The sequence below is a fragment of the Grus americana genome, chromosome 7, assembly GCF_028858705.1.
Source record: "Grus americana isolate bGruAme1 chromosome 7, bGruAme1.mat, whole genome shotgun sequence".
Lineage (NCBI taxonomy): Eukaryota > Metazoa > Chordata > Aves > Gruiformes > Gruidae > Grus > Grus americana.
This window is the reverse complement of record NC_072858.1, coordinates 34,838,158-34,866,152: the sequence shown is the minus strand read 5'-3', so window position 1 is coordinate 34,866,152 and position 27,995 is coordinate 34,838,158. Positions and strand designations below refer to the sequence as shown.

General features: G+C 44.0%; 1 protein-coding gene across 8 annotated transcripts in view; it reads left to right on the top strand.

Annotated features, from left to right (window-relative positions):
- Positions 1 to 27,995, top strand: part of JMJD1C (jumonji domain containing 1C) — a 167,277-nt gene that overhangs the window by 93,205 nt on the left and 46,077 nt on the right. For 5 of the 8 annotated variants that reach the window (XM_054831596.1, XM_054831597.1, XM_054831595.1 and 2 more), the window contains one exon: positions 16,171 to 16,284. In XM_054831596.1, coding sequence (XP_054687571.1) covers positions 16,171 to 16,284 — 114 coding nt within the window. Of the gene's footprint in view, positions 1 to 10,697; positions 10,934 to 11,240; positions 11,407 to 16,170; positions 16,285 to 27,995 lie in introns of those variants that run through there. The other 3 variants (XM_054831604.1, XM_054831600.1, XM_054831599.1) reach the window with 3 other exon arrangements.

Genomic DNA, 27,995 nt, shown 5'->3' with positions numbered 1-27,995 from the left:
CCATTCATGTTTCTGCTGTTGACTTTTCCTGCCTACATGCAGTGTTTTGCATGTTGTTTTTTTTTTTTTTCTTTTCACCGACCTCTTGTCCACTTTGTCTTTTCGTCCTCCAGTATAATTTGCAGTCCCACCAAGCTGGTTGTTTGTCAATTTAATAAATGTAGTCTCTGTTCTATCATTTGGGTCACTAATGAATATAGTGAGTAAGAGCAGATCCAGTGTAGGTGACTTTGGGAACTGCATTCTAGATACATATTTTGACAGTGAGCTAGTGATGATTTCTGAATGTTTTGGGGTTGGTTTTTTTATTCTTTCTTTTTTTTTTATATGCATCCATGTTAGTTTCATTTGGGTCTAATCTATTTAGCCTGTGTACATGAGTATCATAGGTGGCAGTGTCAAAACCCTTATTTAAGCCAGGATATAGATCTGCTTCTCAAGTCTGCTCTTCTATTTGTAAAGGAAATTTGCTTTGACATAATGTATTATTTTTGAATTCATGCTAGCTTTTACTCATTGCCTTGTTTTCTTTTAAGTGTTTACAAATAGACTGGTTATATCTGCTGTGTGTTTCCTTAATCATGGGCTATTCTTGTCGTCAGCATCTCGAAAAGCTACACGATGGATCCACTTGAACAAAAAGGTTGATCAGCTTTGTTCTGAGGCAAGAAAATGCAATTAATATCATTCATCTAGACTTTTGTAATACATTCCACAGTATGTCAAGTGATGAACAGTGAGAGGAAGATGGGGATTAGTAGTGCAAACAGTAAATTAGATAGGAATTGGCTTATAAGATGTTAGCTATGTGGTGTTGAAATAGGTGGAGCGGTGTAGTGGTGAAATAGGTCTGGCTGTCAGTAGTTGTTCACACATTTTGCTTAGTGTTTTCACTAAAATGTTTCGACTAATTGATTAAATTTTATTAAATCTGTGGGTGGTACAGAATAGGAGGAGCCCTTAACACAGAGGATGAGGAGTTTTTTATGCAACTAAAATTGAATGTCCTTGAGAAATGAAGTAATAGAAATGGAACGAAACATAACTGCATGAAACACACATTTAGAAGCAGATGACGAATGTACATGAGAGTTTATCCAGCGGAAGCACAGGCATGGAGAAGGTTCAGGCCTTCTGGCCTGTCGGAGGAGGACTATGAACCTGCTGTGTGACGTCGAAATGATCGCAGGTGTGACTCTGGGACACACAAGACGTATCTTCTTGGAATAGAGGCGTGCTAGTGTCCCTGTACAGCTGTCCCCAAGAGTGCTGTTAAACTAACACAGATAATTCTGGTCAGCAATGCTGGAGAAAGATAAATTCAAGCCGACCAGGATACAGGGGAGGATGATGAAGATAACCAGAGTGTAGAAGTACAATCCAACAGGAAAGACTAAGTGGGAGTAGATAATGTAGGCTAGTAACATTGCCATGTTCGCTAGTATGGGAGGAATGAGGGAATGTAATTAATGCTATAAATAGATCTTGGAGGTAAATACTGTCTGATATACTATACAAATGGATCCAGAAGATCCTGAATTCACGATACAGGCTTGAGACGCAAATTTGAAAAAAAGCAGAGAGGTACATTGCTTCTTTCTAACATACCAGTAAGTTTGAACTTGGAAAAGAAATGCATTTCACATTTAGTGGGAAGCTTGTAAGTGAGACATATTTGTCTGACCTTTCAGGGACCCTAGAGAAAGGAGATGAACAAGATCTGGATCATTTCTATTTTATCTTTAAACTCACAGCTGTCACAGTTTGAAGATGAGTGAATTTATAAAAAGCGTAAAACTTGTTATCTCAGAGAGAAATACTTTCAATACCATCTGTCCTGTATTTTCCTGAAAGGGGAAAAAAGTGTTTGTCCATCAAGGTTGCTACTGGACAAGCACGTAGGAGGGCAGATGTGAGAATCTAAAAATAACAGGGGGGAGGGAGGAATCCATTATGATATCTAGGTTATTTTCTAATTTGTTTACTAGAAGGACTGATGGTGTTTCAACATTATTTCAGCATTATCCTGATGCTGGGATATATTGACTAAAACCCCGTCTGTTCCATCAGACTTTTTATTATCAAGTGTAAACTTTTAACCTTGACCTCTTAGTGATTTATGCCTATAAGGTTTTTGTCTTTTGAGAAGTTCTCCCAAACCTTTTATACTATAGAGTCAGGAATCAAAGCAGCATATTAGCAACTCGAGTATCTCTGTGTAGGAAGTCTGACAAAGTCACAATATGATTATAAAACAATCATAGCAGGAAAAATACTGCTCAGAAGGTTGAAATATATTTCTGTATATAGTCCGAAACTAGATTGTATCTCTTCCTGCTTATATGATACACAAAGGTGAGTCTGATATTTTAATTCGAGGAGTATATACTAGCATGTTGTCTAAGTAAGTTGGAGCTCTTTACAAAGATAATTAAACCACAATGCATTGGTGTTGCTTAATATTTAAGTCTCAGCATTTGGAAATATGAAAATACTACTTTTAAGATAAGATACTCTTATGCTTCAAGCATACGTGTTTAGGATACAAAAAGGATGTATTGCAAACCACAGAGAAATGTCCAAGTACGACCTTACTCCCGGCAAGCTGGGATTAAGAGGCACTGAATCCAAAACAAGTAAGCCTCTCCCGCCCCGAATGGCCTTTCCCTATTAAGGGAATCCACGACAGCAAGATAGAAGAGAAGGGCTGCAGAACTGGCAAATGGGGTTCCTGATTTTTTTGAAGAGAGTGGAAGTAGAGAAGGAGGAAGGAATAGAAGTTGGAGCCTTTTATCTATTCACCAAAAAAACCCCCATTCTGAATATATTGCAAATTGAACGTGCTTATTCCACAGCTCTTATTCTGCCTGACACACAGTGAATTACGCTGCTGTGAGTAAAAGGGAGTAAATGTAAAGACTGGAGGAATGGCCTTGAGGAGTCTTTTGCTTCTCAGAAACGGAATCCAAATTTATGTATAACAACTTCATTCATATGATAATCTGAAGCAGGTATTTCCCTCTTTCAGCTTCTACAGTATGTGTTCTTCTAAAATACTGCTCTCTGTTCTTGATACTTTTTTCAAGATTTTCATACTTCACCTTTTGTATGTTTTTGAGGCTTTTGTTATTCCAGATAGCTCCAAACAGGAGCTCCTATTTAACATATCTTTTTCTCCTGATCCGAGCTCTTTTTCAAGAGCCAATTCCACTCCCTGTAGAGACTTTCTACTTAACTGAGTTGTTACAGCCTACTCAAGTGACCATTTTATAGCATGATGTCAAGAATATGTTGCATGCCCTGGGTGTGGTGTCAGGCATATGGGAAGCATTTGATATTACAAGAGTCGCTTGGATACTGTCATAGGGCTGTGGGAATGGAAAATACCGGCACGGGTGCATTCTCACCAGTGCTGTAACGGAGGAAGTGATGCCTGGAGCAAGGCTCCCTCAGAACCGCACCCTGTTTCGCCTCCAATGGAGCCAGTGGCTTGTTTCCAGGAGGCGGCCCTGGATCGAAGGGCCTGCCGGCAGCCCGAGCAATCAGGGAGCCCGAACTGCAGTGGGAAGCAGAGCTTTCCGTGGTGAGGATGCACCCAAGGTGGAGAAAAGCAAATAGAAAAATGCAAAATAAAATACAGTCCATTTAAGAGACAGGAAGCTGACTAAGCTGGTGAATAAGTTGCCTTAGACAAAGGAAAGAGAGGGTGAGTGGCAGGGCAGAACAACTGAAAAAAACCCAGCGGAACTGGGGGGAAAAAAAAAGTGCTCTGGAAATCAAAGTTAACAAGGATGTAGAGGTGAGATGGAAGAAGGTGAGGCAGGTATTTAAGCTCTGGGGAATAAAAACAGAAAGCGGCCTTATGAAACCTAGATCTGGGTGACTTTCAGGAAGTGAGATGTGCTTCAGAGAGGCAATTGGGAATGTAGTACGAGAGGGGCAGGAAATAGTAGGAGGGTGAAAGGTGGAGTCCTGTTCTGTAATGGACTTCAGTTAGTGGGAAGTATGGGAGGGAGGCAGGGCTGGACGCTGAATCAGAAGAGCAGCAATTCAGTGGATGTAAGAAGCCTGAAGCTGACGTTCTCAGTCAGGTTGTTTTTCTGGAGGTGAGGCTGGAAGGAGGCTGGGCAAATGAATGTTACATCCAGTAAGTTCAGGGGGAAAAGGATGCAAGAACATTGTGGATGTTGGTGCTAGGGTTGGAAGAAGAGAGGAAAGCCAAGAAATGAGTTGGAGGGAGTTTGGCATTATTGTGAGGGAAGCAAGAAGGCTGAAGAAGCGTGAATACTGAAAAACATGGACAGCACCCAAGTTAAAAAGGGTTTGATGAATATTGCAGGAGGAGTGTGGGTAAGAACATTATGATCTTGAAGCTGTTGTGCTGGCTTTGTGGAAGGCAGAATCCAGTCCCAAGGTTAATTACTGTTGTGGCACATCACCATGACACTTGGAAACCCATATGAAAGTCCAGGATTTTGTTGTGCAATGAGTTGTAGAACAACTGCAAAATGAAAAGGGTTCCTTTCTCCATGGACTTAAAATTTTAGAGTAAGTCAAGGGCAGGTGACACACAGGGACAGGCAGATGGGAAATGGGAGGCATTGCTTGCAAGGGAAGATGAGACTTCCATAAAGTAGTGGCCAAGCCATTGTGAATGTTTCAGAGGTTTAAGGAGAAAATGGAAAGATGTCAGTGAATCAGCTTTGTGAGTGTGGCCGGTAAGCTGTTCCTGAAATTGATAAATGAGCGATAGCAGGATTGGGAGACGCTGTTTCTGACAGTGCAGTTTGATGTGATGGAGCTGCTGGGAAAGGAGCGCAGAGTGGACTTTGTGGGCTGGAGGTGTTTGTGACAGCATTTTGAGTGGATCTGAGCGCATATGCATTTATTAAGGCCAGAGGAAAGGAGGCTTCAGTAATCCAAGTGCAGGATGAGTGTAGGCTGGTGCTCTTAACTATGGGGATGGGGAGAAAACCACGTGCAAGAGTTTAATGTAACATGGACCCAGAAGTAAGAGAGAGCAGGTCACACTTAAAGATGACACTGATGTTACTGGACTTGGAGTGGCAGGGTCATGGCATTTTTGCACAGCTAACGAAGGCAGAGGGCATAGGTAAACACAAGCCTATAATAGTGATGCTGGGCTTGAGATGACAGACATCCACAAAGCGATGCCTGAGAGACTGCCTAATATTTTGTCTTTGGACATATATCATAAATCTGGAGTTAGAACACTGTTCTGTAGGTTCCAAATATAAGGATTTGTATCTGTAAATGGCATGCTGCAGAGACTAGGTAGAGAGAAAAATGTCAGCGACAGGCTGCTAATAGAAACTGAATTAGGGGAAGGCGTAGACAGGCCAGGAAGAAAAGAAGCTAGAGGCAGCAATTGTAAGGTACTATTTCGGTAGCTTAGACCTGAAAGAATGAGTTGAATTTGTACAAAGGATTGGAGGTTTGTAATGGGAGAAACGAAAGCAACTTAGTCTGAAATTATTTGTGAACATTCAAAATTTGTAGTTTCTGACGTTTGCAGACCATTAAACACTGGCAGCAAACTCCAGCAAATAAGAAAACGCATGCAATACTATTGCCTACAATGATGATTTTTTTTTTTTTTAATGCCGCACTTCTGGTTTTTGTTTTACCAAGATTATTGGTCTCCTGTTGCAGCAGGGACACCAATTCCACCACAAAAATACTGCAGGTTTACTAACAGAGCTTATTCCCAGAGCTGCAATTATAGTACTGGTATGATGAAGTAGATGGGGATGAAGTAATGGGGAAAATTGCACAGTCATGTTGATGCATGCAGCATTAAACCCCATGGTGCTTGCCCAGGGAAGGACAAAAGTGATTTTAAAAGCTGATTGAAAATATTGCAAAGATAGAAACCATATTTTAAATTGGATTAATTTGACATACTGTAAATAGCACTGATACGCAAGTCTATGTATTGTATTGTTGCCCATGTTCCTCCATATACACTGTTGTCCTCATTTTCTCAATTTTTGAAAAATTACTATAGATGGCCTGGTGAAGTTTTTGCATGCCTGTATGTCTCGAAGTGAGATTTCCCACCTCCGTAACCTAAAAGGAGAGTTTAAATGAAGAATTTGCCAAATGAACTGGCACCTAAATGGCAGTTACTCTATTTTACCTGTTGCAGCCTTAGTAATGATTGTTTCACAGACATTAATTCCTCCTTTGGACTTTGGTTTCTGCACTTAAGTACACCGTTTGAACTCAGTTGGTTTGCACAAATACGTAATCAGAAAGTTAATTTCTCTGCTGACATGAGCCCGAGTGTGGCTCTGCTCTTACACTGTACTATTTGAGCAGGGGTATCGCTATGGAACAGTTCTGCTTGCTAAGCAAATGTAGGGCAGCACACACAGGAAGAAGATAAGTAGAACAACGCTAATTTAAATGACGAAGACCGATTTAAATAACTTTCATTTGTTTTAAAGTTTAAATATTTACTGATTCGCAGTATTTACATGTGCTCTTTCCTGGCCAGCAGCATCTCTCACACGCGTTTCTGGGGCGAGGAGCGCGGGGCGCAGTTACAGGGGTTCGCTGCCTTCACCAAAGGAGAGGGGGGTTACCGCAGAACCCCCCCGGTCTGTGCGTGCTTTAGTCCCCCGTCCCCCCCCCGCTGTCCTTGCGGTGTTTCTGGCAGCCAGGAGCCTCCCAGAAGGGCAGTGACTCAGGGCCCGGGCGCTGGCTGGCGGCCAGACCGCAAGTACAAGGGCTGCAGCTGGCCCCGGCCCCGGCCCGGCCCCGCCAACAAAGGGGCTGCGGGGGGCGGCGCTGCCCGCCGGCCTCTGCCCGCACCGCCAGCCCTGCCCGGGCACCGGCCGCCCGGAGAACGCCTCTGCGTCGGGGCGCTCGAGTGAAAAACCTGCCGGTGTTTTAAAGGGAAGAAAAAAAAAAACCCAAAAAAACCAACAGCTCTTGCAAAACAGTGCCAGCGCAACCCGGCGTGCCTTCCGCATCAAAGCAAACACAAACCAAACCGAAAACCTCCAGCAGAGGAAGGCGAAGCCATGCGCCACCGGGAATTTTTCGTGCTGTCTCTAAAAATACAAAACCTGCAGTATTGCCATCCTGGCGTGCCTAGCCTGAGCCTGGGGCATGCTGCTGCAGCGCTCCCGAGGACCGCTCTGCTGTAGTCGAAGTTAGGACTGCGATTTTAGGAAGGGAATGCTTGCGTTTTTCCATCAATTTTCACGATTATCTGTAGCTCTAGCGATTATCTGCAAAATAGGGCACACTGTGTTACCAGTAATACATGTATCCTGTGGCAGGGAGCCAAGACGGTAATTGAAGGTCAGGGATTGTTTGCCGAGTGTAGTTCAGTGTGCTGCCTGATTCCATAGGGGACTGGCAGTGCCAAAGAACAAAGGCAGCTCTGTTCTGCAAGCTTATAGTATGGCTTGTTTGACAGAGTTGAGGCCCGATTGTGAGACGAAGCAAACAGTAGTTGGAAACAGCGCTAAAACAATGTGACTCTCAAATAAGCCGATCTGAAGTGTAGTATTTTGCAACTGTCGTAACCAGGCCTGGACAGGGATATTTTCCATAGGCTTTGGGACTCTTAAGACACGAATTTTTAAAATTCTTGTTTAAAAATCAGTGTTAGTGCCTTTAAATGGCAAATCTGTGTTTTGTTAAGAATACATACATACCTATTGTGGTAAATTTAGTAAGCCGTAATGATGTAAACGTTGTTTTAGTTGCCTTAGCATACTTAATATCAGCAATTGCACCAGTAGCAACTTCATTATTTTTTTATACTCTCAAAAGGTGTTTTCCCACTTAGCAGATTTTTTTACTGGCATCGTCTTTAAGTGAAACCCTTGGAAATAGAGTTGCTGGGTTAGTATTCCACGCGTAGCTGGTGCCACTTGAGAATCCTTAGCAAAATCCCTCTGTGGTAATGAATAGGTGGTGCTGCGCTGGGTATTAATATTCTTTGTTACTAAGTCGCAGTCTATTAATAAAGCTTTGTCCAAACGGGCAAACTTGCCTGTCCTCCAGACAGTCTTGTGATTTGTATTTTAACAGCGTCTGTCTTGGATATTAGTAAGGATTGCCTGCTTTGACAGTTGTGCTACATACAGCACAGCTATCGCAGCACCATTAGTTCAATAGTAGCATGAAGTATGTTGCGCTCTGTAATAGGCATAATTCATTTGTTTGCCCTTCCTGAAATAACTACTGGTGTTTGGACTTTTACTTGAGAGAAACGGTAAAACAAACCCCTGAAACCGTATGAGAGAGGTGCGAATTTGGTGCTAGGAGTAGTAGTATGTCTTTGGGATGTTGAGTACTTCTCGGAGGTAATCTAAAATGCGCTTTAAACATTAAATTGAAGATCATACAAATACAGAATTAAGTTTGGAAAAAATACTTTATTTCTCGACTACTTGGCAAAGTTTGAGTTCAGGATATTTCCTTGTGTCAGCTATTACTGATAGGTCAAATTTTATTTTGTGGAGATGGTGAGGCCTCTGAAGAACCAAGTCTGTGAAAGGCTCCCCCCGCTCATTGAGAAGCTGTCCTGTTGCTGTTTGGTGGCAGGGAACGGGCACGTTTCTGCACCAAAGGGGTAAAGGCGGTGCAAACTGCGGCCCCAAACATGGAGTAGGGATGCATTTCATCTCTGCTACTGCATGATCTGTCTCGGTACCAGTGAAAGCGGCTGAGGCATTATTCCCCACTACCCTGGGGGAGGTGGGGTGGAGAAGAAGGACCTGGAAAGGAGTCAGGTCAAAATGGTGTCACTGAGACGTTTAGGTTTTTTCTCTGGAGATGAGGAAATGCAGCCCCACCGCGGCCTGGCTGAGCACGTTTTGGGGGAGCAGAGGGGGTTAGCGACCCCCATGCTCTGCTGGCCGTAGAAGGCGGCCTTTCTCTGGCTTGCCCTGAGGGCGAGCAGATCTGGTGAGGGGCTGTGCGCAGGGGTGCCGGAGACGAGAGGAGCAACTGTCCGGCCTGGGTGGTCAGGAATAGATGGAGGCTGCTCAGGGCACCGCCGCCTCCCCGCAGCCTTGCTGCCATATAAGGCTGCTCAGCCGCCTCGGGCTCGCCAGCCTGGAAGACCACTTAAAAGGGAAAAATCAATACAATAAACCGCCTCTGCTACCGTCCCTTCAAAGCAAAATCCGGTTTTGCAGTTATGTGGTTTGAGCGTAGGCCGGGTAGCGTTCAAAACCGGTGTACAGGTAGCCTGGTTCCTGCCCTGCTTCTGCGCGTGCAATGCCACGAACTGTTGTGGAGGAAATCCAGTTGCTGGAAAAAAGTCCGTGGTGGGTAGAGAGCCTTCCAGTTCAACTTTAATTTTTAACCGTGCTTAAGTATTTTATTATTTCAGAGCATGGTATTTTATAGCATTCCAGTACACCTTTAAGCTTACATCATTTGGAATAATTCAAGATGAGAACAGAGAGGTAGTCATGCATTGATTTCCCATTATTTTCATGCTTTCTTGGCAAACTACACACTTCAGATTTTTGTCCATGAAGTAAAAAATGTACAGCTGTTTATGTTTAAAGGGTTTGGAGGAAATAAATGCCTCTATCCCAACCTCCCTTGTGATTTTTTTTTTTTCCTTCTATCAATGCTTGTGTATGTGAGCTAAACTCAAGGAACGCATTGCAGGCGTTAGTGCTAAATTTGTTTGGAAACCATTTTCTCATTAGATAGTGCACCATGCATCTTTTTCCCCCTGGACTATTCGGGTGAATTGATGGTTTTATGTAAACTGTAAACGACTAGTTGGTTAGTGCTATTAACTTCCGTTCAACGGCGGGAGAACATGGTTTATGTTTTTTTGTTGTCATCAAGGAGAAAATAGGTTGTATGCTGAAAATTAGAAAATTGTGCTTGAGAACGTTTTGCATGGGTTTACGAGCTGTAAGTAGTTGCTGATCATGGCGAGGCGTGCTGTGAGTGAAGGGCTTTGGGATGACCAGCCCCTGCCAGGCTTTTCCCCGGATCTGGGGAGCGGGGCAGCCCAGGACTCCCGGCTCGTCCCCTGCGTGGGTCGCTCCCCTCACCGCCCTCTGCTCCGGGACCGACATCAGGCACTGAGCTCATGCCTGAGCCGCCCCTTCTTGGGTTTGTTTTTTTTCCCTTGGTTTTTTTTTGTTTTGTTTTGTTTTTTTTCTGGTAAATGTGGACTCATTGTACCATCGTTTGCCGACTTTAAAAAGCCCCCCCGAAGAGGGACAGGCACCGGCACCCTGGGGGGGCTTTTCCCGGGGAGGAAGGACTTCGGCCATAAGCGAGGCTCGAGGTTTTGCAGGGCGCCGAGGTCTGGCGCGGGGCGGCGGCTGCCCGGGGGAAGCGGGAGGCTCTCGACCGCCGGGTGCCCCGGCCCCGCTCCCGGGCCGCCGCCGCCGCCACACGTGGCCCGTGGCTCCGCCCCCGCGGGACGTGGCCGCCTCCCCGCCCCCGCGTGCCGCGCCTGCCGAGCGCCGCCCCTTCCCGCCGGCGTGCTCCCCTCGCTCGGCTCCCGGCGGCTCGGCTCGGTTCGGCGCGGCTCCCGGCGGCTCGGCTCGGCGCGTCCCGGCTCTTCCCGCCCCGGCAGACCGCCGCCATGGCCGGCCTCGCGCACCGCGCGCCCGCCCTTATGTAAGCGGCGGCGGCGGCAGCGCGCCATGACCCAGCAGCGGGGACGCGCCGGGGCCTCCGCGGCAGGCCCAGCTGCGCGCTAGCCTGCGCCGGTCCCACAAAGGGCGGGCGGCGAGCCCTCCTCTTCCTCCTCCTCCTCCTCACCGCCGCCTCCCCCCTCGGCCCCGCCGTCCCCGCCCCCGGCGCGGCTGCCGACCCGGAAGCGGCGCGGCGAGAACCATTTTCCTTGTGAGTTCAAAGGCGGAGGCGGGCGCGGGGGTCCCGCGGGTCGGGCCGCGGGGCGCCGAGCGAGGTGCGTACCGAGGGACGAGGGAGGGAGGGAGGGAGGGAGGAAGGAAGGAAGGAAGGAAGGATGGATGGATGGATGGATGGATGGATGGATCGGCTGGGGTCGGGGGGGGGGGAGATCCGCCGCCATGACTCGGGGGGGGGCGCCGCCTCCGCGGGACTCCCCTCTCCCCCCCGCGGACATTTTAACTTTCTGAGGGGCGCCCGCGCGTCTTTGTTTGCCCTCCAAGGCCGCGGAGGGCGGAGCGGGGCGTGCCCCCGGCCCGCGGGGGTGCCGTGTGTGTCGTGTCCCCCACCCCTCCCCGCAGTGTGCGGAGCGGCGCGGTGGCCGGAACGCGCCCGAGCGGCGCACGTGATGGGCGGGCTTGCGCGGGGGAGCGCGGAGGCGGGTGCGGCACGCGGCCGGCGGCGGCTTTGTGCGCGGGCCGGGGGCGGGTGGGCGCAGGCCGTGCGCCGCCGAGACGGGCCGGAGACACCGTGAGTACCGGAGACACCTCCCTGCCCCGGGGGAGCCGGCAGGGGCGGCCCGCGACCTTCGGAAAACCGGGGAAAACGTAGTTAAGAAATAGGGGGGGGGGTGGTGTTGGCGAGGTTAAATTTCAGCCGTTGACGCCGGCTGCTGAACTTCAAGGGCTCGTTGTCCAAACGTTAGCGGTAAGCAGCCCCGCCGTTACAAAACAGCTGCGACAGCCGTTGCAGCGCGGTGCCATGCGGCACCTCCGGCGGGGAGGGGGCCCGGCTGGCGGCGGCCTCTCTCTGCGGGGGCGCGTCGCACCCGCGTCCCGCCGGTCACTTCCTCCTGCTTGCGGTCTCCGGGGAAGGGCTGAGGGAGTTCCGCCAGGAATAACGCCTTCCCTGGGCATGGGCTCCGCCGTAGGGAATGCGGACGAAGTCGTCTGTAAATGAGAAAACTCGACGCTCGATTTTTGTGTCGAAGCTGCCTTATTTATCTTCCGCTCTTTTCCACTCGGTAATTCTGTCTTTGAGTACAAACCATGGCAACAAACAGGCGTTGGAAGAGAGTTGCAGCTATTTTGAAGTTTAATGATTAAGTGTCATAATGAAAAGGTGCCAGTGTTTGCGCTATTACACACTAAACAGCGAGGCTAAAGAACAATATGTGGAAAAGTTTGCTGAATAGCACGTATAAATTGTTTACATTATCTTTTTGTTTTTTGTGATTTAAAGAGGAAAATCTACAAAATACTACAAGCTTTAGTTTAAGAATAGCTTTCTTGAATAGATGTTTAGCTTTTTAAAAATCTGTTCTCTTTACAGTATGAATTCCTCTAAAGAGATTTAAAAAAGAAAAAAAAGAGAGGCAAATGCAGTACATATGCACAGGAAAATGTGCTTTTGCAGTGCGAGGAGCAGGCTTGGGGCGCAGGGTGCCCAGCTAAGCAGGCTGCAAGCTCCAGCGAGGCAGATGAGGTGGTTGTACGTGCGGGATGAGCCGGGCAGCAGCTGCGAGCTCAGCTGTAACCCGAGCGTTTGCTGCAATGAGCCTTCTGGGTGTCACAGCCGGGAGTCAGCAGCTCGCAGCCGAGGTGCGGCGGCTCCTGGAGCCTTGGCCTGTGCCAGGGAACTGCCTGCTCACATGGTGGGGGCGGCTTACCACGTCTCCAGCTGCTTAATTTGCATTAGGCAGAGATAAAAATGCACTATGTGCTTGCTCAGTACTGCTTCCTCGGGGAAAGTGGGGCCTGTGGCTGCCGTGGGGGTTTTGAAACAATAAATAAATAGATGAGTTGTGTTACTGGGCGTTAGAAAAAGCAGTCCGTGAGTAATCTGCTGTATTCGGGAGTATTTGGTGAATGCCATGGAATAGTTTTGAGGTTTGCTGTGAAGTGATGGTACTTAATATTTTCTAAAAATTCGTTGGGATTTCCAGAAGGTACAAAATCAACTTCTCGGTCTCAGAGCTGTGCCATATGCCTCCCATAGGCAGGTTACTTCTTGCATCAGCTGGGGTAAAATCATGGGGAGATGAGGGGGGCAGAGTAAGAAATATGTTTTATTCAGTATCAGGGATCTTGGTAGCAGAGCAGCCAAAGCATGTGTATGTGAGTTCATAGAGCTCCATTTGGCCAAGCAGGGAAATTTGGTTGAAAAAAGTGGGATTCTTTTCAAACAGCCGCTTTAGAAGAGTGCTGAAGTCAGATGTCACTTAAAATTGAGTGCTTGAGTCCTTTGCCTAATTGTGGTCTTCAGGGAGTTGGGTTAACGTAGATGGTAAAAGGAAAAGTTCAGTTTTCCCTGGTTTCAGCTAGTATGCCTGATTCTCCATAGACTTGTCCTCCACTTTGGGACTAGAAAGAGGGAGCGTCTTCCTCTGAAAACCTGCAGAGAGCTCATTGGACCTTCTTGCATCTATTTTCATGTCATTACATGTTTCACATGCTTGCCTCTAGTAGATGACTCTTGCCTGCTGTGCTCTTGGTCTGTTTTTCTTTTTGCATGCGCGATGCCTGGTGTGAAGTTTGGTCATGTCTTCTGCCTTAAGATTTTTTCAAATCCCTAACCCATCCTGGTTTGGATATCTCTTTGGTGGCCTGCCTGTCTCCTGGAGCTGATGAAGTCTGGACTTTGCTTTCCTGAGAAGGCCTGCTTTTTTAAGGGGTGGGGTTTTGTTGTTCTTTGATATGGGGAATGTTTTCTTAACTGTCTGAAAAATCTCAAGTTTTGTGCAGCAGAGCAGCCATCCACCTATGAGGAGGTGTGTGACATGGCGTAGTTTTGCTTTATTTATTTACATATTGTTCCTCTGTGCTTGTGGGATAGCCTGCATCCTCTACATGCGTACTTTGGGGGCGTTGGCCTGTCTAGAGGCTTAGATGTATGAAAGCAAATGAGAAGGCATTACGTTTCTCTTCTCGGAATAATCACACTCGCAGATCTATATTTGGAACTAGTTCTTTTAATATCAGCAGTAAGATAAACTGGTGGCTCACATGTACCTTAATCTGTAGCGTTGTCTGAATCCTGAATGATAACTGCAAGCCGCATTCCACACGGTTTCGTTTCAGCTAATGATGTGGTATGTCCTGTTGTTTGTAGTCGGAAACGTGTTTCTTGACCTGAATAATAGCACAGAAAGTTAGAAAGGAGCCAGCGTGGAAAAAGTAGAACAGTGTATGCAAAGACGCGGGGGCGAATTAAGAACTGAAAGACTACAACGTTGACTTATTTTAAAATAGAAGTTTGTCTGCCTGTGAGTTTATACAGTCAATGCTTTTCAGTTTCATGATGTGAACTCCACCCTGTCTTAACTCGAACCATTAGCAATACAAGATCCATTACAGAAAAGTGATGCAAGAGCAAAGGCCCTTTCTTAACTATTAGAGGTTAAATAATTATTTACTATTCAGACTCTGTAGTTAGCATATTATCATATTCTCCTGCCCTTCCAGCCCTTTCATCTAGTTACCCTGTTGCTGAGATGGCTGACTGGCTGATAGAGTTTTTTTTTTTCCTTGTTTCCTTGCTTGTGTGAGAAAGGGTAACAGCTGAAGCGAAACCTTAAATAAAATGGAAACAAGAATGCAGTACATTAAGTCTGAGCATTTGTAGAGTTGGGTATGTTTATTAGACAGTATTACATATCTCCAACAAAGTGTTCTCTCACTTGTTTAATAAGTGCCAAAGCTGAAGCTCCAGAGAGACTTGGGTTATATTTAGCCTAATCGCCAGGCAACACCTTTGTAAAGTAGGTAATGAAGTCTGATAAAACCTTGAGCACATCTCTTAGGAGCTGCCTGCAGACTGGCTGAGGGCAGGTCACTGACTGCCGCTGCCCTGCTTAGGTGACTTTTGTCAGGTTACGGGATTGCTTCGTGCCTCAGTTTCCCCATCTGTAAATAGGCGGCTGTGATCCTGCCCTCCCCTTGTAAGTACTTGGGGTCTGTTGCTGCGGGTTGTTGCATGTGAGCTGGTGATGTCCTGTTGTGATAGCGGCATCTTAACAGATGTTGGCGTAGCGTTTGCACAACGCTTCATGTGGTTTGACCTGCCCTTGTTTCTCCTCTTTGTCTTTTCCTCCTGCGTTTTAAATTTAGAATCAGTCTCAAGGGGCCTTTTTCTTTTCCTGTTTTCCCTCATTACTATTTTTTTTTTGTCCTGTAGAATAACTTTCCTCTATTTTTTTTCTGTCCCTCCATGTTTTTTTCCCCTTATATCCTGCATGTTCTTTCTGCAGCTCGTTTCTTTTGTTCACCCGTGCCTTCCTCTTGCTGTTCCCGGCTGTCTTCAGAGCGGCATTTTCTCTCCCTTCCATCCGCTGGGATTTCCTTTTCACCTGACTCATCCCCTCTCGGTACATCCCCGCTCAGTCAGCTCTCCTTGCGCTTCTGTTCCAGGAAACCCAGCCAGCAGGGAGGGAGGTAGCCTGCTCGTCTTCTCTGGGGCGAGACCCGCTGAAGTCGTGGCTCTCTCCCCGCTCGCACACCGCAGCGCCTGGACGAGGCAGGGCGTTTTGGGCAAAGACTGCACGGGGGGCGTCTAGGAGCCAGTTATTCCCTCCTCCCCTTTCTCCATGCCTGGCTTTTGCAGTGGGGCCGGGAGGTTTCCTGCTTCCTCCCACGTGCTGGGGAAGCGATATGGGGCCCCTCGTCGCTTCCCCAGCACGTGGGAGGAAGCAGGAAACCTCCCGGCCCCGCTGCAAAAGCCCCGGGACCGGGCGCTGTCGTCTCCGAAGCCGTTGCGCCGGAGCAGCCGGTTGCTGCAGGGAGGAGCAGCTGCGGGGGCGGCAGGCAGCAGAGTCAGAACAGATGCAGAGACAGGCAGGGAAATGAGATGGTTGACTCGAGGCAAGGTGAACGATTTCAGAACAGGAAGGGGGGGAGCATTTTCACGTCTGCAGTCGGTTTCCACTTCAGCGTCCTTAGTGTAATTACCACTGTGCTAGCTAGTCCTGCAGGCAGAAAGAGAGGATCTGTGTGCTAAGCTGTATGTTTAAGATATAATCGTGCTCCTGTACTTTGAGCTTCTGTGGTAAACACTCTTGCTCAAGCACAGTGAGGGAAAGGAAGAATATATGGTGTAGTTCCCTTTTCTAGCTGGTTTTCCACCAACGGCACAAAGGAAAAACACAAAATTCTCCTTTCTTGTATAATTAGTAATTGTTATTCTGTTTTAACTTGTTTTGATGGAAGAATTACATCAGTGTTTATACTGTCCTGGGGGTTTGATGTGCTGAGCTTTTTTTTTTAATTGGTTAATTTTCTTTTTCTTTTTTTCCAACAGACATTCAAGCCCTTGGTTGGAAAAAGTGTATACAATTCAATTACTGCAGTAGAATTCCTTGTGGACAAACAGCTGGATTTTATAACTGAAGATAGTGCCTTTCAGCCCTATCAGGTAAGAAATTTGTTTAGTGTATAAATACTATCCATTTCGCTTAGTTAAAAACCATGTGTTTATTATTTTTAAGTGCATTTTACAGTCAAGTTCTGTGTTACAGGAACAATTTCCTATTGATTATTGGCAGAGGTTGTTGCTCATCTTGTGAAAGATTATATTGAATGCTGTATCTGATTCTAGTGAATCTGATCATGTCAATGAGTACTATGCAACTAATATTATTGAACCATTAATCGTAGAGCAGAAAAAAGATTCTTCTGAAGCTGGGTTTTCATTTCTAGGTCTTTGCACTACTACAGTGATATCTGACTGGGTTTTTTTGAGAGTGAGTAGCAGAAAATGTTAATTTTGTAAAAAAAGAAAAAAACACTTTCTCTTGCTATTGTTTCTAAGCCTGCTAAAATTTCCAGTATCCTTGATTTTAATGCTGCTTTCATTAATTAGAAACATTAATATATTAATGTGGGTGTATTTAAAGAACAAAAGAAACCCTGATTTCCCCCCTCCCCCCCCGAAGGTCTAAATATCTCTTTTGTGACAAATAGAATAACATTTGATACTTCAACTTGTGCTGAACTGATTGCAGTTAGAATAGCCATAAATTCTTTCTTATGGCTGAGATGATACACTGCAGCGATACAGAAATAGTACTTTGAGACTTGGAATAACAGATGGCCCTGAATAAATGCTATGTAATTTTGTCCTGACACCCCTTCTTCCCTCCTGCTTCACTAAGATTTTTTTTTTTTTCCTCAATACCAAATATAGAGCTAGAAAAAGAGAAGCGACTGAGAGAGAATCCTGGGGAAAGGAGAGGGAGGTTCAGTTTGTGGAAGGGCTGGTGCTTTTTGTGTGTCTGGTGGGGAAGCCAAACGAGTTCAGTGCGTCTTGTCAGGGTGAGGTTACGTGTTATGACTCGAGCTGCTGGAACAGCTTAGCTCTGCCACAAAAGACAGTTCCCCCCATGCTAGCACCTTCAGCCTTCTAAGCCACCGCAACCTTGATTTTCAAAACCGGGAAGGAGAGGGAAGCCTGTGATGTTAGTGAGCTGAGCTGGATTAGCCCAGGGTGCTGTGGCTTCCTCTAGGGAGGGGGTCAGGATGACGCAATGCAGAGTGGGATATCCTCCTTTGGCAGCAGCGACCTCTTAAATCAGCTGAGCCGTGAAGTGTAAATTCACCCTCAAGAGTCCAGCCGCAATCTTCCAGATTCATTTTACAAAGCAAATACTTGTGCTAGCGTCTGTCCTCTGCCTGAGGTCTGTCAAGATCACGTCTCTGATAACATTCATTCCAGTAACAGTAATCAATCTCCTTTTGGCAATGGATCATTTCTTACAAGATGAGCTGAGCAAAACAAATTGAATATATCAGAAGGACTGCCTTTTGTAACCAGTCCTAGTGCCAGGCCTGGCTGGCAGTAAGAGCAGTGCTATATGCATTTTAGGTCCTTCACTTCAAGGAGGATTTACTGATGCAGACACAGAAGCCCCTTAATTTGGGAAGGTGCATACAAATTGAAGGTGTCATTTTTGAACATGTGTCATATGAACAGCTGGCTTTATAATATCTTGGTGGATAATGCTGTAATTAACAGCATTAGCACCTTCAGTTGTAAAAGAGGTGTTGACCAAAAACTGGTACAAAGCAGTAGCTTATGAAAAATGGTTCCAGATAGAAGCCTGGTCTACCTAACTCTTGGCCTCCATTTTTGACATGTAGAGGGCAACTCTGTGTGAGAAGTGAGATTGTTTTTCCCTCTCATGCAGTAAACAGCTACCTATTAAACCTGCAATGGAGGCTGCTGATTGGTATCAATCATAACTAGTTTGGTGACAAGAGATACCTAAACTGTCTGTTTTAACATTACAAGAAGGCTGCTGACAGAGATTCCTTTTAAATAGTAAGGCATCCAGAATTTGCATCTTAACTGGCTGTTGCTCAGATTTCAAATGTAGCTACATAAATTGAGCTTTCATCAAATAAAGATTTATTTATATGAACGTTTATAAGAAATTTTAGAAGTTACTTTCATAGGCATATCTCTTTGCAGGGCTAGCAATGTCTCATTGCCAAGTGTATGAATTAATTGTACAGATAAGAACTTCCGTGAATTATAATGTCTTTAAGAGAACAGCAAGTATTTTTTAAAATACGCTAACTGGGTTATGTACCAGCAGTGTGTTAGACAGGAATATTAACTTGATCGTTAGAAGACTATTTTCTCTTGAAAGATACCTGAAGTGGGAGGATTGTCTCTATTCATTTGTTTTACTTGTTATTTTTTGGTTTTGCTGGAAATCACATTCCCAGTCTTCAGTCACTTAATGTAGGGTAGTTTTTACTTTGTACCTTTTTTTCTGGAAGGCCTTCCTTTTCTTTACCATGAAAACAGGTTGTAGATAAATCTTTGGTAAACTTCCTGTGAAAATCTGCTATTCTAAAAGGAAGAAAAAATGGCCTTTTTGTTCCCTTGCTTGATCCGGAATACTGTTAACCTGCTTTCGAGCAGAAGACAGAACTGAGGAACCAATCTTTGCTGAGATGAGTTAACTTGGAGTCTTTGTAAATGTGTTTAGTTTTTAGTTTAAACTCTCATGGCTGTACGTTTTCAATATGAAGTCCTTAGAGACCATGGTGATCTAAACACTTTTTTATTGCATTTTGCTCGTAGTGCCTAAAATCCCAGTACCTTTCTGCCAAAACAAACAAAGTTTGAATCTGTGTGGGAAGAGTCCATTTCACTTCAGATACAATTCTTAACTACTGAGTAATTTTTCCCATCATTGCGTGTACTTGTAATACTAGTGATGGGCAGCAGATGACCATTTGGTATGAATTCTGCTCAGATCACTTCTGATCAAAAAAACACGGTGCTGTTTAACTTAACTGTTGGGCTAAGGGGCTTCATGAATAAGGTGGTACTGTCCAGTTTAGAGGTGACAACTGCTCAAGGCAAAGAAAACAGCACACTTGGCATCCTTTTAGCCTTGGCAGGAAAAACAAAGTTTGAATAGGCAAAGAACTAAATTACTGTCGTTAGGAGAAGTGGTTCTTCCAGAACAAGAGTAAAGAGTCTTTGGCAGGATTCACTGGGGAATCGTGAACCATGGATTCCCATGCCATCTCTGCTCTTCGCATAAACAAACATGTTTCAATTGTTAAGAGATTCAACAACCTTCGTAAGAGCTAGATGAATATTGTTATTAAAAGTAGGGTATGCAGCTGTGCTATACTAGCCTTTTCCCATTTTTTTCATATCTTCATAAGGTTTTCTATAGCAAGTATTACCACTTGTCAGTGAATTTGTCCTTTACAGCTGAATGTGCTATGTGATTTGTCCTTTCCCTTCCGTGTATACTGTTTTGAATCCTGCCCTTCTCTGTAAAAATTCCTTGGATTCTGTATGTGTGGTGCCTTAAACACCAACCTACAACTTGTTTCCTGTGGCTTTTATCTCTGCTGTTTCATAGAGGATATAAACAGTATTATTGTCTACGTGAAACTTGTGTGTGTGACTGAGAGTGACTCATTCATTAATCTGGGATGGTCAGACCATTTAGTCATGTAGTTCTTTTTATGGTGGTGACAAGGGTATCTTGAGGAGAAAGCAGATATGAACATTTGCTGTGGTACTTTGCTTAGCAGTGAAATGAAATTTATGTTCCTTTGCAGGAAGTGATAGACATAAGATTTACAACATGCATTTTCTATGTCACACTAGTATCTGTAGGAAATGTAGTCTTGAAATGTGATGTGCAAATCAGGGCTGCAATACTTTTCTGCTTTGTATTCACAATATATCATGTATATTTTGTGATTAAGTAAAAAATAATAAATATATTGGGTTTTATACTGGCTCTTGCTATGGACTGAAAATGAACCATGCTTTCAAATATGTTGGTTATTAAAATATTTTAAACAAAACTATAGTAAGCCTACACAAATACAAGTGTTACTTAAATAGTTCAAACTGTAATGGTTTTCTGTAATATGTTACTTGTACTAGTCTGTGACAGCTTTGTATCTATTCGTTATGATACACATAGTAAGTTAAGCAGCAGCAAAGCTGATCATGCCTTTTATTTATTTAAGCATTGTAGTTTACTTGAAGGACTATAGATGGGGATGTGAAGCATTTAAGCTCAGCATACGGTATGTGTGACCTCATCAGTGTGGTGTTTTTGTCTGGGCAGTGTTTGGCAGTACCCGTCACGGGCACTGTTGGGCTGAAGTGTGTGATTCTGCTGTTACTGGCCGAAGCAGCTGGAGTCAACTGCATTATACTTTGGACAAACAAATAAAGAATAATGAAAAGTGTTTTATGTTGTGCTTTTCCGTAATAACACACTTCTGGAAAGACTGCTTTGCCCAAGCAGTCAGTGCATTTCAGCTGTGTGTCTGAGTTGGGCAGAGCAGGGTGCATGATAGATGGATGTATTTCCAAATATATACACACACATTTTGTGTGTGTGATATGTGCCGAAAGGATTTGTGAGCACGCAGCAGTGGAACAAACATGCACAGTTGAGCCAGGGCAAAGAATTCAAATTAAGTTCCTTTGCAGTCATTAAACTTCCTGCAAAGAGGGTATTTCACTGCTCAGGGAAGGAAGTGGAAGGCTGTGCATACCTCCTGCATACTGGGTTTTTAAAAAAACAAAACCCCCAAAACCAACCCTGCTACAAATTAATCAAGAACACGCTTCAGTTCTTCTCTTCTTGGATCCGCCCTACTTATTCACATTTTCCTTCAGAACAATTTTTTTTTTTTTTTTTTAATAGACAAGCCTGGTTGCCCTAGTGTTTCAAAATGGTAAGGTCTGCCTGTCCACCTCTGTGCTGAAGGTTGCAGATACAAGGATAGGGCACTGAGAAATCCCCTGTGGGAGGTGTTACATGCACAGTGATAGGCGTGTGTACTTTGCTCTTTTTCTAATTGTGCATTGCACATCTGGGACATAACAGGTCAAATGTATAACACACCTTAAAGGTTGTTAAAGTAATAATAATAAACTTTCTCACTAATCATGAAATAGGTACCTCAGATTCAGGACCTAATACTATGCTAATCTTAGTTGATCTATTACAAATTGAAGTTCCAAATGCTGTGAAGTAAGGCTTGAGAAGAGGACCTTGTGCAACTCTAGTACTCTCATTTTCTGTTTATTATGGGCAGACATTGGGTATTTCAGGCCTGGATGCTTTTGGGTTTTGTGACTTGTTTGCTCATAAGAGCAAGCCAATCATGTAGCAAGGCTTGAATAGTAATAACATGTACACATAAAAAAATCTTTAAACGTCTTGAAACAGGGATAAATAATATTTTTGTCTGTTTTTTTAAGCACCCCATAATCATACAGTGCACTCATCTTTCAGACTTCTCTTAAACTCCGTGTTTAAAAATAGCTCCTGCAGCTGAAAATTGCTTTTCCCATAAACTTGTACCTCCACTGACCAGGCGGGCCCAAGCTTTTGGGTCAGTCCCACCCTTTGAGGTTGACAGAAACAGCTCAGGAACTTGTGGTGCTGGCATCCGTGGCTGTCGTGTGCTCGCCTCCTGCTTTCATTTCCTCCATGGGCGACAGAAGCACACACAACTTTCTGCATCTTTAACTCTTCCCGGCGTCATCTTTAAGAGCCGTCTCTATTCTTTCCCATGTCTCTGGTGTCTGGACCACCCATAAGCAGTCCAGCTGGCTTCTCTGGCAGCGTTGTAAAGAACGATGGTCTAAACAGCGTGTTACCGACACATCTATGTTTAAGTGTACGGTTCCAACGTGATGGGAAGCAAAAGGCTGCATCCAGCTAGAAGTGGGTCAGATGACTCATACCAGTCTTCGCTCCCTGTTACACGTGTGGGACAGAAGAGTTTCATCGGAGCGCTTGCGAGGAGAGAGGAATGAGGGAGGAGGGATTGGCACCCTCCATTTGTAGAGTCAGAGGATGATGTACGTCATCTCTCCTAAGCCTGTATTTGTGCTTCCATTTGAAAAAGAGCTGCTTCCCTGAGGACTTCATCTGTCTTTATTCTTCTCAAAATAGGTGGAATAAAATTGTACCTTTCTGGTTTACCTTGATTTCTTAAGAAATAAAGGCTTTAGTAATTTTTTTGTCTCTCTCAGTGAGGTTTGACACAGGAGTGGAGTTCTTCCAGATCTGACAAGCCTTAGGGAAATCAGCAGCATGGAGGGGAGACCATCAGTCAGCAGGTGGGTGGCGTAGCTGCCACAAATAGTGTGGCTCCTCCAGGTAGTAGTAGGATGTTCAGGTGGAGCTGCTGAAGGCTGTGGTAAGGTACATGAGGAGGAAGGGGAAAGAGTTGTGAAGTCCCTAGGATAAGCTGAGGTTGCTACAGCGGAGGTAGGTTTCAAATCCATAGGAAAACAGGTTTCCTTCCTCTTTTGTCGAGAAACTTATTTTATGTTTTTCACAGTTTTTCAAAAATCACAGTTGGTTAAATGGTTTGACTTCATTAATGCTACTACAGGAGATAGCATTGAAATAAATAATTTAAAAGTTAGGAATTCAAAACAGAACAAAATTTGTTTCTTCTTTGAAGGTGAAGATCAAATCCTTTCACTCAAGTATTTTAGTGCTTCTCCAAGGCAGTTTTGGGATTACTGAATTTACAAATCCATCCAGTGTTTCTGGGTGAGGAACTTCCTGTGTTTGATCACGAATGATTACTTTTTTCACCAATAAAAGCCCATGGAAAAATACCACTCAGTAGTAGGAGAAGGGTGCCTTATCCTCAGTTCTGTGTCCTTAAAATTTCCAGTCTTCACATTTGATTTATTAAAAATGAAAAAAAAAAAAAAATTTGAAGTATGTTTCTTAGGTGATGTTCTTGACCAACACTATTTTCATAATCCAGACACAAAGTCAGCTCCTAGAGAAGTCTGTATCACTTTTTTATAACCAGATGGTGCTTTGCCAGTATGTTCTTGCTTTCTCAAATAGTTGCAGTATGTTGGGATTGGGAATCCTTAGTGCTTTGGGGAACTCTGAGGCAGTTCAGAGGTAAAATGAGGGTAAAATCCTGCAGTTGTCATATGGGAGTGCTTACCCAGGGAGGGAAAAGAGTACGCCTTCCTGCATTTCAGGTAGAGGGGGACCTGAATTTCATGGAAATGTATTCTTACCAGAACTAAGGTTTAGCTTGATGTAATAAACGCAATAGGTCATTTGATGAAGTTCTCATGGTTTTGTTTGTTTTCGTTCCTTCCTCTGATACAGCATTGCTTTGTTCAGGGCTGCTACTCTAACTTTTTCTTACAAAATGTATTTTTGAAATTACATCTGATAGAAGTACTAATTTGTACTATAGGGTTGGTGCTTCATGAGAACTGCTCCATAGCCTTCAGTGAGCTGCAATTAGTAGAGGTTGAGAGCTATAGCAGTTCCAGGTGTGTATATGGAATTCCTTTTCCAGGCCAGACATCTGGGAAGAAAATAAAGTAATTTTATACAACTTGATTGTTTTTTTTTAAATTGAAACCAAGTATGAATCTTACTATTTTCTTAAACATTGGAATAACTTTACTAATACACCAAAAAGTGCAGTATTTGTTTTGATGTATAGGGCCTGGTGTACAGTGCATTTCCTGCTCAAACTTAGTTTCTTTTTAACAGTATATGACACAAATACAGTTTTAAAGTGTTTTTTTTGCTACCATTGTTTGTAAATACTCTTCCCCCGTTCACTCTAGCAAACATTTCCTGTCTTTTGAATGGAATTAAAATTAACTATTCCTGTTTTTCCCTGTGTCCCCCTTTTCTTCTGTGTGTCTGCCAGCATTACTGGGAGTAGTATTTTAGTATGTTCAGTGGGTTTGAAGCACAGTAATTTCTGTGCATCTCACAAATTATTCTGTATTTTGTTATTTTAAGAGTGAATTTTAAGCATACAGTTTAGAAATTGCATTTCAACCATAGAGGCTGGGGTTTTACGCAGTTTTAATGTTTTCTTCCCTTTTGCTATCTTCTTTTCACCACTCCATGCCACTTTGGTTTACAGCAGATAAAATTAAAGCAGATTTCAGGATGCATAAGACTTGGTGGCTAAAGTATGATGCTTGACAGGCTTTTTCATCCCCCCCAAGCGGTGCAGTTCAGTCTTAAATTATGTTTTAAATAGGATTTTTTTTCATTCTGTGTGCTAGTAGGTTATCGGTGGAAAAATATTGTGGAAAAAGACAAGCATTCTATCAATTTTAAATACTGAATGACTTTACTAAGTTGACCCCAAGGAGCTTATTGCAGCGACAACTGAAAGGTCCATGTTTTCTGATTAGCAATTTAATCTTTCCTCTTTGCAAGTCCATTATTCATCTGTTCTATAAAAGGCACAGCCACTGCTTTCTCTAGAGTTGCAAAGAGCTGTAGTGTAAATCCAAATGTGATATACATCCTAGCTGGTCAGACCTTTGTTATTTATAGGGAAAATTCCTAAAATGGCTCCAGCAGGTCAGAATGGAGCTCTTAGCAGAAAAAAACCCCACACAACAATGGCTGCATTGCTTCTGATACTGCCTTGGAGCAGAGGAAGCATTTCCATGTTTGCACAGTGAAGGGCTTGCTGTTGTATGCCCAGCCAGGGAACTGGAGAGTCTCTGCACCGTATCTCTTGAGACCAGAGAAGTTTCTTCTTCTGAATGAAATTCTGCAAGAAAATGTGCTGTTTTCCCAGCCCAGATGCATTGCTTCTTTGCAGTGCTGCCTTAAATCTGTTAGAAATTAACTTTAAAAAATTCTGTGCAAATACAGTGGTACTTGTTTAAAATTTGAGAGAAATGTGTTTTATTCTGAATTACTTTCCTATTATCAGCATGTTGGCCAACACTGTTATGTAGCACTATTCTAAGAAGCACATTGTCAAACAAACCCCAGAAAACCACTTGAAAATAAAATATTAATGGAATAGTAATTAAGTGGGCCGAACTCCACTGAAGCTGGCTTTCAAGAACATTTTGAAGATATTTGATGTATTATTTCCTCTTGACAAAAAAAAAAAAGGTTAAGATATTTTTATTGTTGGGAAGAATTTGTATTTTGCCCATAATCCCCATAAGTTAAAGGGGGAAAGGACCTGGAAAGTTGCATAGTCCCAGAGCTCCTATTTGGTAAATAGGATTGAGGATATTTGCAGAAGACACGGTAGCTCTGTGACTGCTGGCAATCTAAGTTGGTAGTAGTTCAAATTACAGAGCAGAGGGTTGCTCACAAGGGTGAGATACTCCGATGCACGTTTATAAGAGGTGGTGATTCTAGAGCTGTTGTCAGTCTGTGACATATTGGATGGTGTTCTGTGGTTTTCTTCTGCAGATTTGAATTGAGAGACCTTTGCTCTTTAATACAGTAAGCTCTTAGTTATCAGTAGTCTCGTCAAATAATACTGTGTTGCTGAGTAATGCAACTGATAAAAGATTTGATGGAGGTAACTACCATGAGATAAGAGATGAACTATCCGGTCTGTCATTATTTGTGGTGGCGGTATACAGCTTTCCCACTCTGCCAGTTCAAGCTGCTGCAAGTAACTTCCGCTCTCCCTGATGAAATGAAGATATGTCCTCTGTAAAATGGTCAGTCCCTGAGCAAGAACCGATCTCTTGGCTTGATTTCTGGGGGTACTGGACTGCCTTTCTAGCAGCCCACTAGTCCAGATAACTGATGAGCAGTAGCATGTACTTTCTTTTTTGCTTATAGACACATCCATCCATACAGCTTGTCCTTCAGCTGATAAGGTTTGGGGAGTTGTTAGATACCTTCTGAAAGCTGTTAACAATTCACAGAGTGTCTGGGTCTCAGTTTAAATTTTAATATCAATGTACAAAAGATTTTTCTCCAACCTACTCGCTTAGCTGCTCTCCTTGTTAGCATCAACTTCACTCTGCTAATTGCTTGCTGTAGGGAAATGTCTGCACTTTGAGGTTTCTTTTCCCATAGTGGCATCGAGTTGCTTGGTAAGTGACTTAAAGGCTTGTTCCAGTATCACCGCATGACTTGGGAGTTACTGGATGAGTGGGGCAGGACCAGTACTCTCTCCCTGTTTCTCTTAGGAGTAGATAAGATGCAAAATTAGGACAAAGCTGCGTGTTGCTGAGATGGTGGTGATAAATGTATGGAGCACATGTGTGGCTGTATCATCAAAATGAGAGAGAAGATGGACATGAAGCAGTGCTATTCACTTGACCTTTCATTTGTTTGTACGTGGAGAAGAATGCAAGTGGTACAGACGGTTGCCACAGCACTCTAAGGGGAAGCTGACAGCCCACCAGGTTTGTGGGTAGGAGCCACTTGTTTGGGGAAGTCTTCAGGTCAAATGCTAAAAGATAGGTCTGTCACTCCAGGAGATTTGGCTTTTCTGACTTTTTGTCCCAGCTGCTTAAAGAAAGGGTGACATAACCTGTGAGCATAAGGGTCATCTTTTTTTTTCTTTTTTTTTTTTAAATCTCTATTTTCAAGTGCCAAACTGTTGTAGAAGTCACTAGAGCAGTTTTTAGGTTGTTTTGTGACAATAACTGCCTGGCTTAGGTTTGGTTTTGCTTATCCATTGGTGGCTGCTTGCTTCCCTGCTGCATGCTTGTTCCGTATGCTGCTCTCGTTTCCCTTCTGCCTTTCCCTACTAGATTCTCATCTACAGATACAGGAATAACAAGCCGACTTGGAAAAAGCAAGTTTTGCAGCATACCTGTTTCACCTGCAACATTGGTAGTCTTATGGGAAGGCAAATCTCTCGTTTATTTTTGTGTTTGTGAGTTAAAATCAGGGAAAATACTTGACTACGAGTCAGATTTTTTGCTGCATATTTGTGTTTCTAACTTTAATATATTTTCCATAGGATAATCTTTCTATATTTTTAATAGAATTTTTCTGGTATTCTTAGGGTTGTGAGTTACTCTTCCAGACCTGAACTAATGGGTGCAGTGATGCTTCTTCAAGCCTGAAATCATGACTTGGAGAAGCGTACACAGCCCTGCTCCCCTAATTCTCAAACCTGATAATTAAAATTTTAAAATCAATCTCAACTCTTTAATTATTGAACAGGTGAAATGAGGAAGGAAGTAGGAATGTGTGGGGAGAAGTTTTAGGCATAGGGAAGAGTGGGGAACAAAAGAAAAATTGTTGATAGCTTTTCCTGAGAGATGTTAAGTTTACTGACAGTTGGAAAACTACGAAATTTTTAGTCCTCATCTTTTTTTTTTTCCCCTGTAGTTTTAACTTTCTACTTATAGAAACATAATTGTTGCTGTTAGACACTGAAAATAACCCCAAATCTTAAACATTTGTCATCCGAACTATCTATAAACGTTTGTTCTTTTCTGAACAGCGCATTCAGAGCCCCTTTTTGGGAAGGGATTAGTTATCCCTGTTCTCTTGCCTGACCTCTGCACGTAGCGAGAGCGTCACTGCCTGTCCCTGCCTTTTCCCATGCGGCGTGCCTCGGTGCACGTGTGAGAGGGCTGACCTTAGCTCGACTTTGTTTCTGGTTTAGGGGTCAGGGTTGTGCCTTCAAGCTTGACTTAACTGGTTCAGATGTAGCCCAGCAGCTGCCAGGTTTGAATGAGGTAAATTGTGACCGTGCACTCCAAACAGCAGAAAATAGGTCAAGTGTGGGTTGGGTTTACATGGAAAGCGCTAGCATCGCCTGGTAAGCCTAAGCCTCTTCTCTCTGCTCAGACAAAGCCGGTTAAGGTAAACTGGGAAG